Source organism: Hipposideros armiger, unplaced genomic scaffold, assembly GCF_001890085.2.
Source record: "Hipposideros armiger isolate ML-2016 unplaced genomic scaffold, ASM189008v1 scaffold_86, whole genome shotgun sequence".
Lineage (NCBI taxonomy): Eukaryota > Metazoa > Chordata > Mammalia > Chiroptera > Hipposideridae > Hipposideros > Hipposideros armiger.
The window spans coordinates 2,575,317-2,589,826 of record NW_017731436.1 but is presented as its reverse complement, the minus strand read 5'-3'; the positions used below and the strand labels follow the sequence as shown (position 1 = coordinate 2,589,826).

Sequence of the window (14,510 nt, the reverse complement as noted above, 5' to 3'; positions counted from 1 at the left end):
TGATTTTTGTTTTAGGTTCCAAAACCCACACGGGAATCGAAAAGGCTCAGGTAGTGATGCCTGCATGTGAGAGCAGAGTCGGCAGCCCAGTTGTCATGTATGCTCAGGGGACAGCTTTCACCGACGCGGCCAGGAGGAGGCTGGTGTGGTGCTGTCCCGCTAGGGAGTGTTGTGCTGAAGCAGGCTAGAACGCTCGTCTGCGGGACTCAGAGCTGGTGGAACAAACGAAGCTCTGGCCCTGAATTCCTCCTAAGAGAGCCTGGGCAAGGAGTGTGAGCATCCGGAGCAGTTTAATCCTGAGAAACGGGGCCCCTTGAAAACAGACACATTTCAGCCCTAACATAAGGAAGTGAAAGGTGTCCTTACCGGTTTGAAAAAAACAAAACCAAAAGTAACCCTGTTTGAATGTCTCTTTTTCCCTCAATTTCGTCGAGGTATAGTTGATCATGAAAACTTATATATATTTAATATGTACAATTTGATGGTTTGATATAGGTATACTTTGTGAAATATTCACAATCAAGCTAATGAACAGTTTTCCTTTTTTTTTTTACTGTGTGGTAAGAATACTTAAGATCTTAATCTGGTGGTCCTGAGTGAGGCGCTCCTCCTCCTTTATAAATAAGATCAAATCATTTTCCAGCAGGGGTCAGCTTTAGTATAACCTTGCATAGTTTTAGGGAAAGCTATTTTCAGTTTATTTTAAAAATTAATTCCTAAGGAAATACAGTAAAACCTTGGATTGCTAGTAACTTGGTTTGCGAGTGTTCTGCAAGACGAGCGAACATTTGTAATACATTTTCACGTGGTAAACGAGCGATGTCTTGCAATATGGGTAGTTTGTTTCCGGAACGAATTATGCTAGCAAACCAAGGTATTACTGTACTTGTTTTGTGCTCCTTTATAAAAGGTGAGGCCCATGATGAACCCAAGGTTCATAGCACTGATCACTGCCAACTGGAAAAATACCAATCGGAGGCATACATTTCCAGTTCTGGTATTTTCTATCCTGCAACAAGAACACACTGTAGGCTACCGCGTACTCATGGACTCCCAGCCCTGTGAACATCTGTCTGTTGCCTTTAAAGCAGCACTCCTGGGGTAAGGGGGTGGGTGGGGATCGGCCTAGTGGAAGGCACAGCTGTCAGGATGCACGGAAGCCATGCTGGCCTCTCTAAGCAGAGATGCCTCCAGAGGCGGGTGGCTGCTCCCTAGCCACCTGGAGTGTGCTTGGACTCCCTTGGGGCCAGGAGAGCCCTGACCACGTGATGGGCAGAGGCAGAGGAGCAAGCTGGCTTTGCTGCTGTGCTGCCAGCTACCTGGTGGTGGTCAGCCCTGTGGAGGGCTAGAGAGAAGACGGGCCTTGTGCCAGCAAGGCCCTGATGATGGCTGCCTCCTCACCCCTTAAAGTCTGGGCAAGGATTAAAGGCTGGCAAGTTCAGAGAGGCCACCTCCCACCTGTGTCTGCCTGCCACAGAGCAGGTCCTCAGCAAATGTGAGTTCCCTTTTCTCCTTGACCCGAAAGCAATTTGAGGGGTTACTTGATGGGACAGGTAATGTTGCTTTTTCATCAATCAGGAAATTGGAGACTCAGCAATGGGTCTTGCCCAGGAGTGCATGAAGGACTGGTGCAGAGCCAGGACTAGAACTCGAGTCTTCTGAACCCCGTCTGTCTTTTCAATCCCAGCAGCACATATATATGTGAAAATACCCCAACCAACATAGTTACTATTTCTGGAAATTGCTGATCAGATACACGCAGAATTCCACCTTTAACAGTTCGATGTTTATAACCATCCCTAAAAATGGAGGAACTGAAAAAGTAACTAAGTGACTCTTTCAGATATTACCTAAAAGCACATTTACAGTTACTCCTTTTAGGGCCCTGACTTCTTTTGATCGCACGCCATCCTCAAGTCTTCCCTGGACCACAGCTGGTCTGTTCAGGGTGAGAAAGGTGCCTCCACAGTACTTGAGCCCTTCAGTGTGGCACCTTCAAAAGGACGTTTGCTGTGAGAATTTCAGCGAACAGTCACTTTTCCAAGTAAATCTTCCCAGAAGTGTTCTTAAAATGAATTCTGATTTTCTAAAATGGCAAGATACTTTATTTATAAAATCTCGTTCTTTTAACACAGCCTCGGTAGGTGTGATTTTTGACATCCCAGCAAGGCAAAGCTGTAATCTCACCAGCTGCCATTTAACTTATGGTGCATTTTGTCAGCTCTTATTTTATACAGTATATGTGAGTTTAATATAGATTCTGTAGCTCTGGAGATTATTTTTCAGGATTGCAAAATTATGTTGTCTGAGCTTGTGGTGCAAATACCAGAATAGAGGTTTCAAATAAGTGAGTTTTGGAGTCTGAGTGTTATTATCTTAGAATGTTCTGCTCAGTTAGTAGAGGGCCAGACCTGATGTAGGGTCATGGGTGTGATCTGTCTGCTTCCTCCTGTATCATGAGCTCAGTCCACACACCTTTTACATGGCCGTCCTTCAGTGCAGACCCTGGGGAAAGGGTGATCTGGCTGGAGACGGCACCACACCTGGGAAACCCAAGCAAAACGCTTGCTATGCTGATGGTGGACCCGCAGCTCTCACGCGGGTCACACATTAGCATCATGTGGGAAGCTTTTAAAACATACCCATACCTGGGGCCCCAAAGATTCTGATTCAGTTGGTCCAGGCATGTGTATTTTTTAAAACTCCCAAACAAAGCCAGTGTGTGGTCATGGTTGACATCCACTGGACAGGAGGAGAGGAAAGGGGAGAGGGAGGAAGGGAATTCAAAGTGGTTTGTGCTTCTTTATGATGCTTGCATCTGGGAGAGCAGGGCAGCCACCTTTTGGCTGCACTGCTTTTGGATTTTACTACACGTCGTTAGGGTTTCAGGGCATGACTGAACAGTGTTGGAGTTTCTTCAATAATGAATCATAAGATTCAGTTGTTTTATTAAAGATGATGAGACATTTTGGTAGATGAAGTTGCATTCTGATTAGTGCTTTATGATCCACATCGTTTTCTTAATCTTTGAAAGTGTACCTGGAACGAATGTCTTCTGACAGGAGTTATCAGAAATATGCTTATGTTCCCAGTTAAGGACAAAAACAAGTGAATAATGGCCATCTCCAAGGGGAATCGTTAGTACTTACCCATACTTTGAACTGTTTGAGAAGTAAATTCTATTTTTTGTGTCTGTCTAGTTGGAGGCTTAGTACCTGTTTTATGGTTGGTCTAACTTTTGTACCAAGGTTAATAGGAAAATAAAAGAGAAGCAGTTAGATTTAAAGAGCCCCGTGGCCTGGGAGTTCCCATCGCAGACGTCTGGGGGTGGGGGCTCACTTTCAGCACCCTGAGTTGGGCTCGCTACGTTGCGGGGCTCATTTTCCCACTGTACCTTCGCTCGTTCTGTGGTTCCCTCGGAACACGCGCCTTCTGAGACCACGTTCCAACCCACTCCATCCCTAAAGCCTTCCCAGACAGCCCATTCCAAAGCGATGCTTCAAGTCGTTAACGCATATCCCATTTTTCACTCGTTCCACACAAGCGTGTGTTAGTTTTCAGTCTGCCTTGGCACGTCTTAGCTCCTTCTGCAGGAGCTGGCTTCTGTTTCTCTGGAGACCGACCAGGTCCTCAACGGGTACCCGTCAAATTGAATTGAAAGACTAGCCCAGAAGATCAGTGTTGAGTTTCAATGTTGATCGTATATTTCCATCCGTCGAAGGCACTGTGTTGGGGGTGGGTAGAACAGAGGGAGGACACCAGTGTCACACCTGTTTTCTCTCTGAGGCACTTCCATTGGTCAGATGACAGCTTTCATAACCAGCATGCACCAGGCCACTCACGGAGGTGGGCAGACATGCTTGTGTCAGTTGCCAGTGTTTTGAAATAGCCAAGCACAGTGATGAATCCCGTGAGCGTTAAGCGATGCTTCTGACGCCTGCAGCTTTTTCCACTAGGCAGAGTGATAGACGTTAGGAACGAGGGCATTTAAACTGAAGGAAAGAGAATTTTAGTTGAGAGACAGAAAGTTGCCAAAGGCGGATGGATGGATATTAGTCATTTGTATTGGGACTAAGCTGCTTTGTTATTCGGTAATAATGTCAGTGCAACAGAGGTGAACTGAACACTTAACTGCGCCAGCCACTGACTGGGCGCTTGTTGGCGATGACAAAGAAAGGTGTGGCCCTGCCCTTGACAGTAGTACAGGCTGGTAGGTGGTAAGATGGGCTGGAACTTGTATATGGGAAGAATGGAAGGACAGGTAAATAAAGACATGTTACATGTAATCTGATGATGCCAGGCACTGTGGAAGCATGCCGGAGACATGTTTGAGACTTGAAACCACCAGCCTAAGGCAGGAGTTCACAGAAACGGCTTCTTGAGGAGGTTTTATTGCCTTTACGGTGTGTAAAGTCTAACTAGGAACCCGGCACTGGAGGCTGTTTAGTCCCCCAGACATTCCTGCCCCTTCTTGCCTCTTGATCTGTGTGATTCTGTTCCCCCCTCCTGGAATGAGAATCCTCGCGCCCCCCACACTCCCTGGGCCTGGCAGTGACTCCGTACATCTAAGGGCCAGCTCAAGGCTCCCCTCCTGCCTGCAGGTTTGTCACAGAGCCCTTGCATCCCTCTCCAGCACTCGCCAAGCTTTGCTGTGTCATCGGCTTCCTGTCTGTGCCCCCACTGGGCTCTGGCCCCTTCAGGGTAGGGACCTTATCTTTTCTGTATGTCTCTCTCTCTCCTTCCATTCCTGGCATCTGCAGCAGCTCACTTTCTCACTCATGATCCTACTACTTGGCGTGAGACTGCAGAACTAAATGCTTCGAGTTGAGGGCAGAACTCCACGTCCGCAGGCCAAGCCATCCTAAGGTTGCTGTGGCACCGCACCACTCCTGAGTCTGCCTGGGCGGTTTTCTGTGGGAGACTGAGCTGTGTTAGGAACTGCTGAGGGGACGGAGTGGACCAAGTGGGGCTGTCTTGCACTGTGCTGTTAGAGAAGCCAGGCCCTTGATCTTAGAGCGACCTCAACATTATTGCAGAGAGCGAGCCTTATGCCTTGTTCTCTAGTTTCAGTACTAAACAGACATCCATCAGACAGCTCTGAGGGCAATAAAACAGCATCAGGTGTAAATACAGAACAAGCATGGGCTCCTCTCCTCACTGCCGGCATCTTAAATGATGGCCAGAGTGGTCTGTGGTGCAGGAAACCGTCTGCCCCAGGTATATGCCCAGGTGATTCCTGAAAGAGGGCCGGGCAGAGACTGAGCCACTGTTTGTGTCCTTGGCGGGCCGCGGATACGAACGGAGAGTGCCCTGCACATCATTTTCCACCTCTTGTCATCTCGCAGAGTGCTGAGCAGATTGCTGCGCTGTGTGGGAGTTTTCACGACACTCCAGCCAGCGGCATGGAAGGACTGAGGGAGAGCCGGGACCCCCCACCAAGGCCGCTGGCCCGCCACCTCTCGGATGCAGATCGCCTCCGAAAAGTCATCCAGGAGCTTGTGGACACGGAGAAGTCCTATGTGAAGGTAACGAAGAGGCTGTGCTCTTCGTCCTGCTCTCTCTTCCTGTCTGTGACGACCAGTGTACCTTGGCAGGGGTCCCTGGATGACACCTGCCCGGGACCCCACCATGCATGAGATAGACACCTGCTCCTGAAGAAAGGAACTGCTGAAGGAGAAAAGGGGGGTAGGTGAGAGGGTGGGAATGCTTAGAGGGCTCGGCGAAAATTAGGTTCTCAGCTCATTTTGTTACCAAGGTAGCTTTCACTATGGAAACAGATGTTCTAGTTTGTCACTTGCAATCTGTGGGAAGGGAGCCCGTGCTGGTTTAGTAAAAGGGGGGTGGAGAGCACTCTAGGGAGCTAGGAAAACTAGGGCAGGACTTGTTCAGAGTGGCCGCTGCTAGGGCCCCCGAGCTTGTCTGAGGGTGGTCGCTGTGCAGGACACAGCCAGATTCATGGGCTGTCATCACATGGGCGTTGCCCCTTTTGTGATTACAAAGAGGGAGTGGTCAGCATCTTTAGTCCCAAAGAATTCACTTTTTTATCTCAGAAGCCCCCAGGCAGTAGTTTGAGAAACACCTGATGAAGAATACAGGAGCCTGGGAAGACAGAGGTCTTTTGCTTTAAGTACCGTATTTCCCCATGTACAAGATGCACCCTTTTAAAAAAAATTTGGGGTCTAAAAACTGAGTGCGTCTTATACAGTGGTTGTAGCTAATGTTTGGGAGTTTTGACAGTGATGAGGAGTTGTATGAATTTTATGATGAATAAAACTTGAGTTCAAAAACTTTATGTAATACATTTGTTTTTCAAATTTCGGGCCCCAAAATTAAGGTGCGTCTTATACATAGGAGCATCTTATACATGGGGAAATACGGTATTTGCTGAAGCTTTGTACTGTTTTGAGCTCACTTCTTTGGCCCACGACTAGAAGCAGCTGGCACAGGGTGGTGAGCTGCGGATCCAGGTCTGGCTTTGCCTCGGTCTGCCAGGAAGGCCTGGAGTGGTCCCCTCCACCTCCCTCACCTGGAGTCGACACCACCGGCCCTGTAGCAGCTCTGACATGCCGAGTGCATGAGTGAAGCGTTGGTGTGCACACACAGGTGGCTGTCACCTTCTTTCTCCACGAGACAAATCTGAGCTTCCCTTCTCATTAATGGCACTGTCATTTTGTCTGGAGTTCTCCAAAGGCCTTATTCTCGGGTAGCCCAGGAGAATTACCCAAAGCCCCTTCCTTTGGTCCCATAGGGGAGAAAGAAAAGCTAAAGAGATGACAGTTTCATTTCATTTCCCATTACGTCCTGTCCTGCTTCTAATGTGCAGAGAAGAGGTGAAAATCCAGGGAGTTCAGACAGGAAATCTGCATCGTCCTGTGAGCCACGGTGACCTTTCCCAAGCAGCTCCATGCACTCTGGGCGTTTGAGGCTTCAGAACCCCTCTGACACCTAGAGGATGGCCATGGAGCTGTCACCCGCAGAGTTGAGGACAGAGTCCAAGTCCCTTGTCACTATTTCTGTTGCATTTTACTGTGAGGCCACAGTGCACTGGGAGGGTCATCCCATGGCGATGCTGGGGAAGTGCTGAGATGGATGTTATGGGTGAAGTACACAGAAAAGGACCCTTCTCTCTGCAAGAAACCTGCACTTTGTTTTCTTAGGGCCCCCAGTTGGCAGCTCTTTGGCACCCACGGCTCAGTGTGGACCTGCTGTCAGTGTGTAAGTCCCCTTAGCAGCATCAGCTGGCACGAGTAATGACAAAAGCCTGTCACTGTCTCTGATGAAATAACCAGCACCTGGTGTCTCTTGTGATTCATACACACGTCATTTTTCTTTTAAATTTCTTTCTGTTGCCGACATTTAACATGGAATTTGACTTGTTCTTTAATCTAACCTGGATCTCTGCATGTGACTTGGAAATTTGAACATGTGTGTGTTCCCTGAGATGTGATCCAGTAACTTCTCACTTCTCCCCGCTGTGCTGTGGGGAGATGTGAGGGAGGGAAGGCCACGGAGGCCTGTCCACATTTCCAGAAGGTTCTGGAAATGTCAGTCTTTACAAAGCTCTGCAGGTCTAGATTTCTCCATTGAAAAAGGAGGGAGGCAGAGCTGCCAACTTTGTAGTCAACTGCTCTGGTATTTTAGGATCAAAAACCCTTCAGAACACGTGAAACAAGAAAAAGCAATCTTTTCTATCACTAAATTATATCCCAGTCTTGGCTTCAAATTATTAAATAGAAACACCCTTTATTTAAAGGGTTTTGTGAATATAGTGAACTCCCACTGTTCTGTACTCCTTGTGTCCAGTTTACTGGAGACCAAAATGTGACGGCTAATATTTGGAATTTTTTCCTTGCATTTGAACATGGGAGTTTGAAATTCTGCTAATACTTGAACCCCCCAAATGGAAGAGCCCCCCAGATATTGTCCTGCCCCTCTCATGTCCACGCAGGAGCTGTCACTATACTCCCTGAGGCAGAGGAGGCCCCACCTGACAGAGGCTCCTGGCCAGAGCTCACTTCTCTTCAGGGAGATGAGTGTAAAGGCAGGTCCTGACTTTGCCAACAAGATGTTTCCTTAAGCAGAGTAGGAGATCGAGCTGTAAAGGAAAACATGGACTCCAGCTGCCGAGTGGATCGTGTCTTTAACCTCTTTGCATTAGGGAAGCAGTAACAGCCACTTTGAGCGGCAAGAATTTCAGCGAGGCGTGAACTTCATCATTCCTAATGGGAACCTGGAGCTGTGGCCAGGGTTGCTGGAAACTCACAGGTATTTTAGAGACTTGAGTGTGAAAGACGCCCTTTCTTATGTCTTTCAGGATCTGAGCTGCCTGTTTGAATTATACTTGGAGCCACTTCAGAATGAGACCTTTCTCACTCAAGATGAGGTAAATAATCACCTCTGTTCACTGACCTATAGCTTAGTCTGTTTGCCTCTTAGCAGACCTACGAGATTGTATGTATTAATCCCCAAAGAACATCTGAGACTTACGGATCTTCAGAGAGACCCACGCATGGCCTCCTCCAGAGCCATGTATGTGGCCTCTGCTGCGTGAAGTGCAGTGGAAAGAGTTTACAAACACAGAAGGACCGTCACACCCTTTTTTTGTAGTCGAAGGTGTGACTGAAAATTACTTTTTTTAAAAGATTTTATTGGGGAGTTGGGGGAGGGGAACAGACAAGTTGCTGTCCTTTTGTCTAGTTGTGGAGGATATCACTTCGCTGGCCCACGTTGGTATTATCATTGCGCTCTTCCTGGGTGAGACAGTCGCTCACTGGCCATTGGACGGCTGCTCATGGCAGCTCACGAAAGCTCACGCTGGCTGCTGGCCGCTCACGGTAGCTCACAGCAGCCCACTGCAGCTTCACTGCAGCCTACGCCATAGCCGGCAACTCATGGCAGCCCAGCTCCAGGTCCAGCTGTTGTTCACCATCTTAGCTGTAGAGGGCACAGCATCACTGGCTCTCATGTGGGATCCGAACCTGGGCCCTGCTGCTCAGAGCTCGCGCTCTCAAGCCAACTCTTAACCAACGTGTCACTTGGCTGGCCCGAAAATTACTCTTTAATACATGACTTTTTAATGTTAAATCACAGTGATTAGTTCCTTTCTACTGACTTTTCATTTTTCCCCAATTTGAATTCTCAAATTTCACATACACTTAAAAAGTTGTCTTAGAGTTATAGGGACTATCCCTGGCAAACTCTCTATGCATAAACTATACCCCATAACAAATATGTTGTCTTCTTGAAAGGATTTACTTGTGTCTACTTCTTCATGAATAACTTGTGCTTTATCTGTGCATCTGAGAGGTAGAGCAGTGTCTAGATCTTTATTGCTAATACCCACTTTTCAAACCCTCGCCTTCACATAGATGGAGTCGCTTTTTGGAAGTTTGCCAGAGATGCTCGAATTTCAAAAGGTGTTTCTGGAGACTCTGGAAGATGGGATTTCAGCATCATCCGACTTTAACCTACTTGAAACCCCCTCGCAGTTTAGAGTAAGTAGTTTAGACTTAAGTTTAAAGCAAACATGGTTGGGTACAGTGCAGAATTCTCCCTTGAAAAATAATTTGCCCTTTGCCTATTGACAAGATAAATTTAGTGCATGCATCGCACTGTTTTCCTCTGGCAGGTGGTAAAAAAAGGCTGCATTTTTGTCCTAGAGTCAGTGCTTCTGGTAATCAGCAGTCCAGGCAGCATGACTTGGGTGGCGTCTGCCTGGTTGTTGGCCAGTCCGTGCTGTTTATTCAGCTCTATGGAAGAATGTGTAGGGCGATTGCTTCTGAACCGAGATTCACCGTCTCCATGGTCCTGTGACACTGAGATGAGAGGCATAGGTAGATTTTCCTGAGAGAGGCTTCTCTTCTCTGCAGCCCTGTCTCCAGTGTGGGCACAAGAAGCCCCTCCAGGGAAGGCAGTAGAAAGGGCCAGGGAAGTACATAGATAGCATCCTTCATCCCAAGTAAAGCAGGGTCAGCTTGATTAATTAGCCTCTCAGATCATTTAGATCCCACTTGGTCCGATGTGTTCTTCTAGAACTGTTTCTTGTCCTCTGATTGCACCCCATGTCAATAGGCTCCTCTACAAGAAAGGTTTCAATCCAACTACAGACCTGCTAAGGGAACGCCAGGGCTGCTTTCCATCTGCTGTGCGAACGGGGCTTATTTTACTCGTTCACTTCTCTGGGGCATCAGTTCTTTGGTATCTGAAAGACAAATGTCTAGAGACTCCAAAGCCATCAAATGCCATGCCACAGCCAGCGGACACTGACCACATCGTGTCTGACGAGACTTCTCCCTCCCTTTCTAGAAATTGCTGTTCTCCCTCGGAGGCTCTTTCCTTTATTATGCGGACCACTTCAAACTGTACAGCGGATTCTGTGCCAATCATATTAAAGTACAGAAGGTTCTAGAGCGAGGTAAGTTGCTCGTAACTTTCATAGCTGTGCTTTTTGTATTTTTAGTTAACAAAGATTAAATTTGTATTTAACAAGTAGGAATAAGTGCAACATGAATAGATCATTCTTGAACTTGACTTTGACAGACATTTAAGGGAAGGTTTTTGATTTCAGCCTATGGGTAATGGTGACATGTGTCCTAAGAGCAGAGATGTTGTTTTGCCATGTGTCACTGCTGTTAAATTACATCTGGATTCTTTCCCTGCCCCCCACCCCAAATTCCTTTATCTAAAAACTTGGAACCATAAGCCTCTGAATGGAGGTAGAAAGGAATGGACACTGTTTTCTTTCTTTCGTGTTAACCTTCTTCTTTCTTTATTTTTAAGTATTTAAAAAATTTTTCAACTACAGTTGACATACAATTTTATATTAGTTTCAGGTGTACAACACAGTGATAAGACATTTATATACCTTACAAAGTGATCACCCTGATAAATCCAGTACCCATCTGACACCATGAATAGTTGTTACAATACTACAGACTATATTTCTTATACTAGACTCTACTTCCCTGTGACTATATTGTAATTACCAGTTTGTACCTCTTAATCCCCTTATCCCTTCACCCATCCCTTAACCTCCACTCCCCAATCTGGAAACCACACAGTGTTCTCTATTGGGTTGTTGGAAAAGTCATGACGTATTTTTTCTATGTTTTTCGTTGCAAAAATGCGTCATGACTTTTCCGACAGCCCAATATATCTATGAGCTTGTTTCTGTTTTGTTTGTTCATTTATCTTGTTTTCTAGCTTCTACATATAAGTGAAATAATATGACATTTGTCTTTCTCTGTCTGACATACACCACTCAGCACAATACACTCTAGGTCCATCTGTGTTGTTGCAGATGGCAAGATGTCATTCTTTTTTATGGCTGAGTAATATTCCATTGTATATAAGTACCACCTACTCTAGCCATTCATCCACTGCTGGCCATCCAAACGGCCCCCACATCTCGGCCATTGTAAACAATGCTGCAGTGAACATGTGTATGCACATTTTCCCTCAAAGTAGTGCTTTGGGTTCCTTTGGATAAATACCCAGAATCGGGATTACTGGGTCTCTCTGTCTCTTACAATAACTTTGTTTTAAAGTCTGTTTTGTCTGTTATAAGTATTGCTACCTTAGTTTTTTTTTCCTGTTTCCATTTTCATGAAATATCTTTTTTCCATCCCTTTACTTTTAGTCTGTGTCTCTTTTGATATGAAGTGAGTCTTTTGTAGGCAGCATATGTAAGGGTCTTTATTTCTTATCCACTCAGCCACCTTATATTTTTTTATTGGAGCATTTAATCCATTTAAAGTAATTATTGATAGATGTAGTTATTGCAATTGTATTATTCATATTTTGAATTTTTTTTCCTTTATCTTAAAGAAGTCCCTCTAACATTATTTATAAAACTAGTTTGGTAGTGAGGAACTCCTTTAGCTTTTTTCTTTTTTTTTAAATTGGAAAATTGGGGGAGGGGAACAGTGTTAGGGAATCGGGGAGGGGGACCAGCCAAGTTGTTGTTCTTCAATCTTAGTTGTAGAGGGCGACAGTCGCCATCTGACTGCCCGTCGGTAGCTCGTGGCCTCTAAGCTCAAGGTGCTGTTTTCAATCTTAGTTGCAGGTGGGCGTAGCCACCATCCCATGTGGGAGTCGAACTGGCAGCCTTGTTAAGAGCGCACCCTCTATCCACTGAGCCGTCGGATGGCAGCTCAGCTCAAGGTGCCGAATTTAGTCTTAGTTGCGGGCGGACGTAGCCCACCATCGAACAGGCAGTCTTGTTGTTAGGAGCATGTGCTCTCACCAGCTGATACATCCTGCCACCTGTTGGCAGCTCAGCGGCAGCTCAGCTTGGGCGCAGCATCACTGGCTCATGCAGGAATTGAACTGGTGGGCCCGTTGCTCAGAGCTTGTGCTCTTAAGCTAACTCTTAACCAACTGAGCCACTCTGCCAGCCCCTCCTTTAGCTTTTTGTTGTCTGAGAAGCTTTTTATCTGCCCTTTGATTCTAAATGATAGCTTTGCTAGGTAGACTATTCTTAGTTGTAGGTCCTTGCTTTTTATCATTTTGAATATTTCCTGCCAATCCCTTCTGACCTGTAAGGTTTCTGTTGAAAAATCAGCTGGTTGTCTATGGGAGCTCCCTGATAGGTAACTAACTGCTTTTCTCTTCCTGCTGTTAAGATTCTGTCTTTGTCTTTAACCTCTAGCATTTTAATTAGGATGTGTCTTGGTGTGGCTTCTTTGGGTTCATCTTGTTTGGGACTCCCTGCATTTCCTGGGCATATATGTCTGTGTCCTTCACCAGGTTAGGGAAGTTTTCCGTTATTATTTCTTTAGTTAGGTTTTCAATCCCTTGCTTTCTCTTTTCTCCTTCTGGTACACCTATGATGTGAATGTCGGTACACTTGATGTTGTCCTAGAGGCCGCTTAAACTATCCTCATTTTTTTGGAATCTTTTTCTTTTTGCTGTGCTTATTGGGTGATTTCTGTTACCTTATCTTCTAAATCAGTGATTTGATTCTCGGCTTCATCTAATCTGTTGATTCCATTTAATGTATTCTTTACTTCAATTACCATATTCTTCATTTTGGGCTGGTTTTTTTTCAAGTATTCTGTCTCCATTTTTATGCTTCCTATCTCTTTGTTGAAATTCTCACCGAGATCACTGAACATCCTTACCACCAGTGTTTTAAACTCTGTGTCTGGTAAAGTGCTTGTCTCCATTTTGTTGAGTTCTTTTTAAGTCTTTGTTCTGTTCTTTCATTTGGGACGTTTCTTTGTCTTCCCATTTTGGCTGCCTCCCTTTGTTTCTATGTATTAGGTAGGGCTGTTATGCCACCCAGTCTTAGTAGAGTGGCCTTAGGTAGTAGGTGTCCTTTGGGGCCCAGTGGCACAGTCTCCCTGGTCATCAGAGCTGGGTCCTCCAGGTGTGTCTCTTGTGTGGGTTGTGTTCGCTCTTCTGTTTTATTTGAGCCTTGGTTGCTGTTGGTCAATGGGAGGGACTGGCCCGCAGGCTGATCAGTGAGGACTGGCCATGACTACAGTGGAGGAGCTGTAGTGCAGGGACTGACTCTATGGAGCAGGATTTGCTTTACCAGGGCTCTGGTGCCTTCCCAGTCTGCCCTTTGGGTGTGTCTTTTGTGGAAATGGCTGGGTAGTGCTCTGGTGTGGTCTGAAGCTGGCTACCAGATATGTTGGTTCTGGGGCCTCTTGGAAGAATTTCTGTTGCAGGTCATGGTCAGCGGCTACCTGTGCCCTGCCTAGGGACACTTGATATGAGCTACTAAGAGATCTGCAGATGGTTGCCACGTGTGCTGAGCTTGGCGTCACATGGGAGAGGATAAGCTGCAAACTAAGGCTGGCTGCTGCTAGTGCCAGGCTTGGGGCTGTTTAACAAGAGGTAGGAGGCACACCGAGGCCAGATGCTGCTTGTTTGGGACTTGTGAACCTTTGAGAGATTTTAGGAAAGTCCACAGCATGAGGCAAGACAGTCCATTTGTATGGAAAAGCCACTGGAAGTGGCTTGGGTCGGCCCACAAGTTGGGGTGGGGTGGGGTCCCAGGGAATCACCAGGGTAGGGCAAACATGCTAGCCAGGTTGATGGAGACTTAGATTTGGCACTTACCTGAGTCTGCACACCAGGAGGGGGAGGCCTCCACAGAGCAGTGGCTTCTGCCAGCTCCTCCATCCAGGAGAAAGCTGCCCCTCCAGCCCTCACCCTGCAGCCAGACAACTCAGTTCCTCCCCATATGTCCCTGTTGCCTTTCGAACTGGTGCCCCAGCACTGGAACTGAGAGGGACTGAGTCCATCAGAGAGTAAGTCCACGTGTGGTCCCTTTAAGAGGAGTGCTGGGGCTGCAGCTGCCCTCCGTCTCACTCAGCCACAATCTGCTGGTTTTCACGGCCAGAATGTATGTATTCTCTCCCTGGCACTGAAACCCTGGGCTGAGGAGCCTGGTGTGGGGCTGGGACCCCTCAATTCTCAGAGGGAACCTCCACAGCTGAGATACCCCTCCCAATTTTTAATGATCACACGCAGGTGTGGGAACAGCCTGTTCCATGGCTCCA

The 14,510-nt window shown here is 46.7% G+C and overlaps 1 protein-coding gene across 12 annotated transcripts in view; it reads left to right on the top strand.

The window, feature by feature from the left end:
* Positions 1 to 14,510, top strand: part of TIAM2 (TIAM Rac1 associated GEF 2) — a 143,907-nt gene that overhangs the window by 118,084 nt on the left and 11,313 nt on the right. For all 12 annotated transcript variants that reach the window (XM_019644173.1, XM_019644171.1, XM_019644174.1 and 9 more), the window contains 4 exons: positions 5,346 to 5,525; positions 8,315 to 8,383; positions 9,369 to 9,494; positions 10,306 to 10,414. In XM_019644173.1, the coding sequence (XP_019499718.1) occupies positions 5,346 to 5,525; positions 8,315 to 8,383; positions 9,369 to 9,494; positions 10,306 to 10,414 (484 nt within the window). The remainder of the gene's footprint in view (positions 1 to 5,345; positions 5,526 to 8,314; positions 8,384 to 9,368; positions 9,495 to 10,305; positions 10,415 to 14,510) is intronic.